General features: G+C 50.9%; 1 protein-coding gene across 1 annotated transcript; it reads right to left on the bottom strand.

The window, feature by feature from the left end:
* Window positions 1-142: 142 nt before the first annotated feature.
* Pmar_PMAR007817 (Fumarate hydratase class I, aerobic, putative) lies at window positions 143-1,078 on the bottom strand (the record flags this gene model as incomplete). Its single annotated transcript, XM_002772360.1, has 1 exon — window positions 143-1,078. A coding segment is annotated over one exon (936 nt), but the record flags the coding sequence as incomplete, so codon positions are not given.
* Between the last annotated feature and the right edge of the window lie 32 nt (window positions 1,079-1,110).

Genomic DNA, 1,110 nt, shown 5'->3' with positions numbered 1-1,110 from the left:
ACATTATGAACAGAAAGCGTCTTACCGACGGCTGCGAATGAATGTAACTATAAAGATAACACATCAATCTTCGCTATGATATTGCGAGTATAAATGCTATATGGTCACAACAGACTGATACAATTACTTGCATATGAACGACCTAGTGAGAGAAAGTCATCTTCTGTTCGCTAGCATTGCCCATCTTGAAGAAGTCGTTACCCTTATCATCAACAATGATGAAAGCAGGGAAGTCGACGACATCGATCTTCCACACGGCCTCCATACCGAGCTCCTCCATATCGAGGCACTCGACCTTCTTGATGCTTTTGTCAGCGAGAATAGCAGCAACACCACCGATGGAGCCGAGATAGAAACCACCGTGCTTCTTGCAAGCATCAGTCACCATATCGCTACGGTTACCCTTACCGATCATGATCATGGAGCCACCGTTGGCCTGGAAGGGCTCAACGTAAGGGTCCATACGGTTGGAGGTGGTGGGTCCGAAGGAACCAGAAGGCTTTCCATCAGGCTTCTTGGCAGGGCCAGCGTAGTACACAGGGTACTTCTTGATGTAGTCGGGAAGCCCCTTGCCGCTCTGAAGCATGTCCATCATTCTAGCGTGGGCTATATCACGAGCAACGATGATGGTACCGGTGAGGGCAACACGAGTCTTAACAGGATACTTGCTCAAGGTGGCGAGAGCCTCCTTCTGGGGCAAGTTCAAATCGATCTTGACAGCCTCATCATTATCACCAACAAAATCCGGCATGTACTTGGCGGGATTCTTCTCGAGCTTCTCGATGAAGACACCCTCGGGGGTTATCTTAGCGAGGCACTGACGATCAGCCGAGCAACTAACACCGAGGCCGACAGGGCAAGAGGCACCGTGACGAGGGAGACGGACAACGCGTACATCGTGCGCGAAGTACTTGCCGCCGAACTGAGCACCGATACCGAGTTCCTGGCAGTTCTTGAGAAGTCTCTCCTCCCAGTAAAGATCCCGGAAGGCACGACCGGTAGAATCACCAGTGGTGGGAAGACCATCGTAATACTTAGTAGATGCCAACTTGACAGTCTTCATAGTCTGGTCGGCAGACTGACCGCCGATAACAACGGCGATGTGATAGG

Source organism: Perkinsus marinus (assembly GCF_000006405.1).
Source record: "Perkinsus marinus ATCC 50983 genomic scaffold scf_1104296961250, whole genome shotgun sequence".
Classification (NCBI taxonomy): Eukaryota; Perkinsozoa; order Perkinsida; family Perkinsidae; genus Perkinsus; species Perkinsus marinus.
Note: the sequence above shows the minus strand (reverse complement) of the source record. Positions and strands in the feature narration are given on the sequence as shown.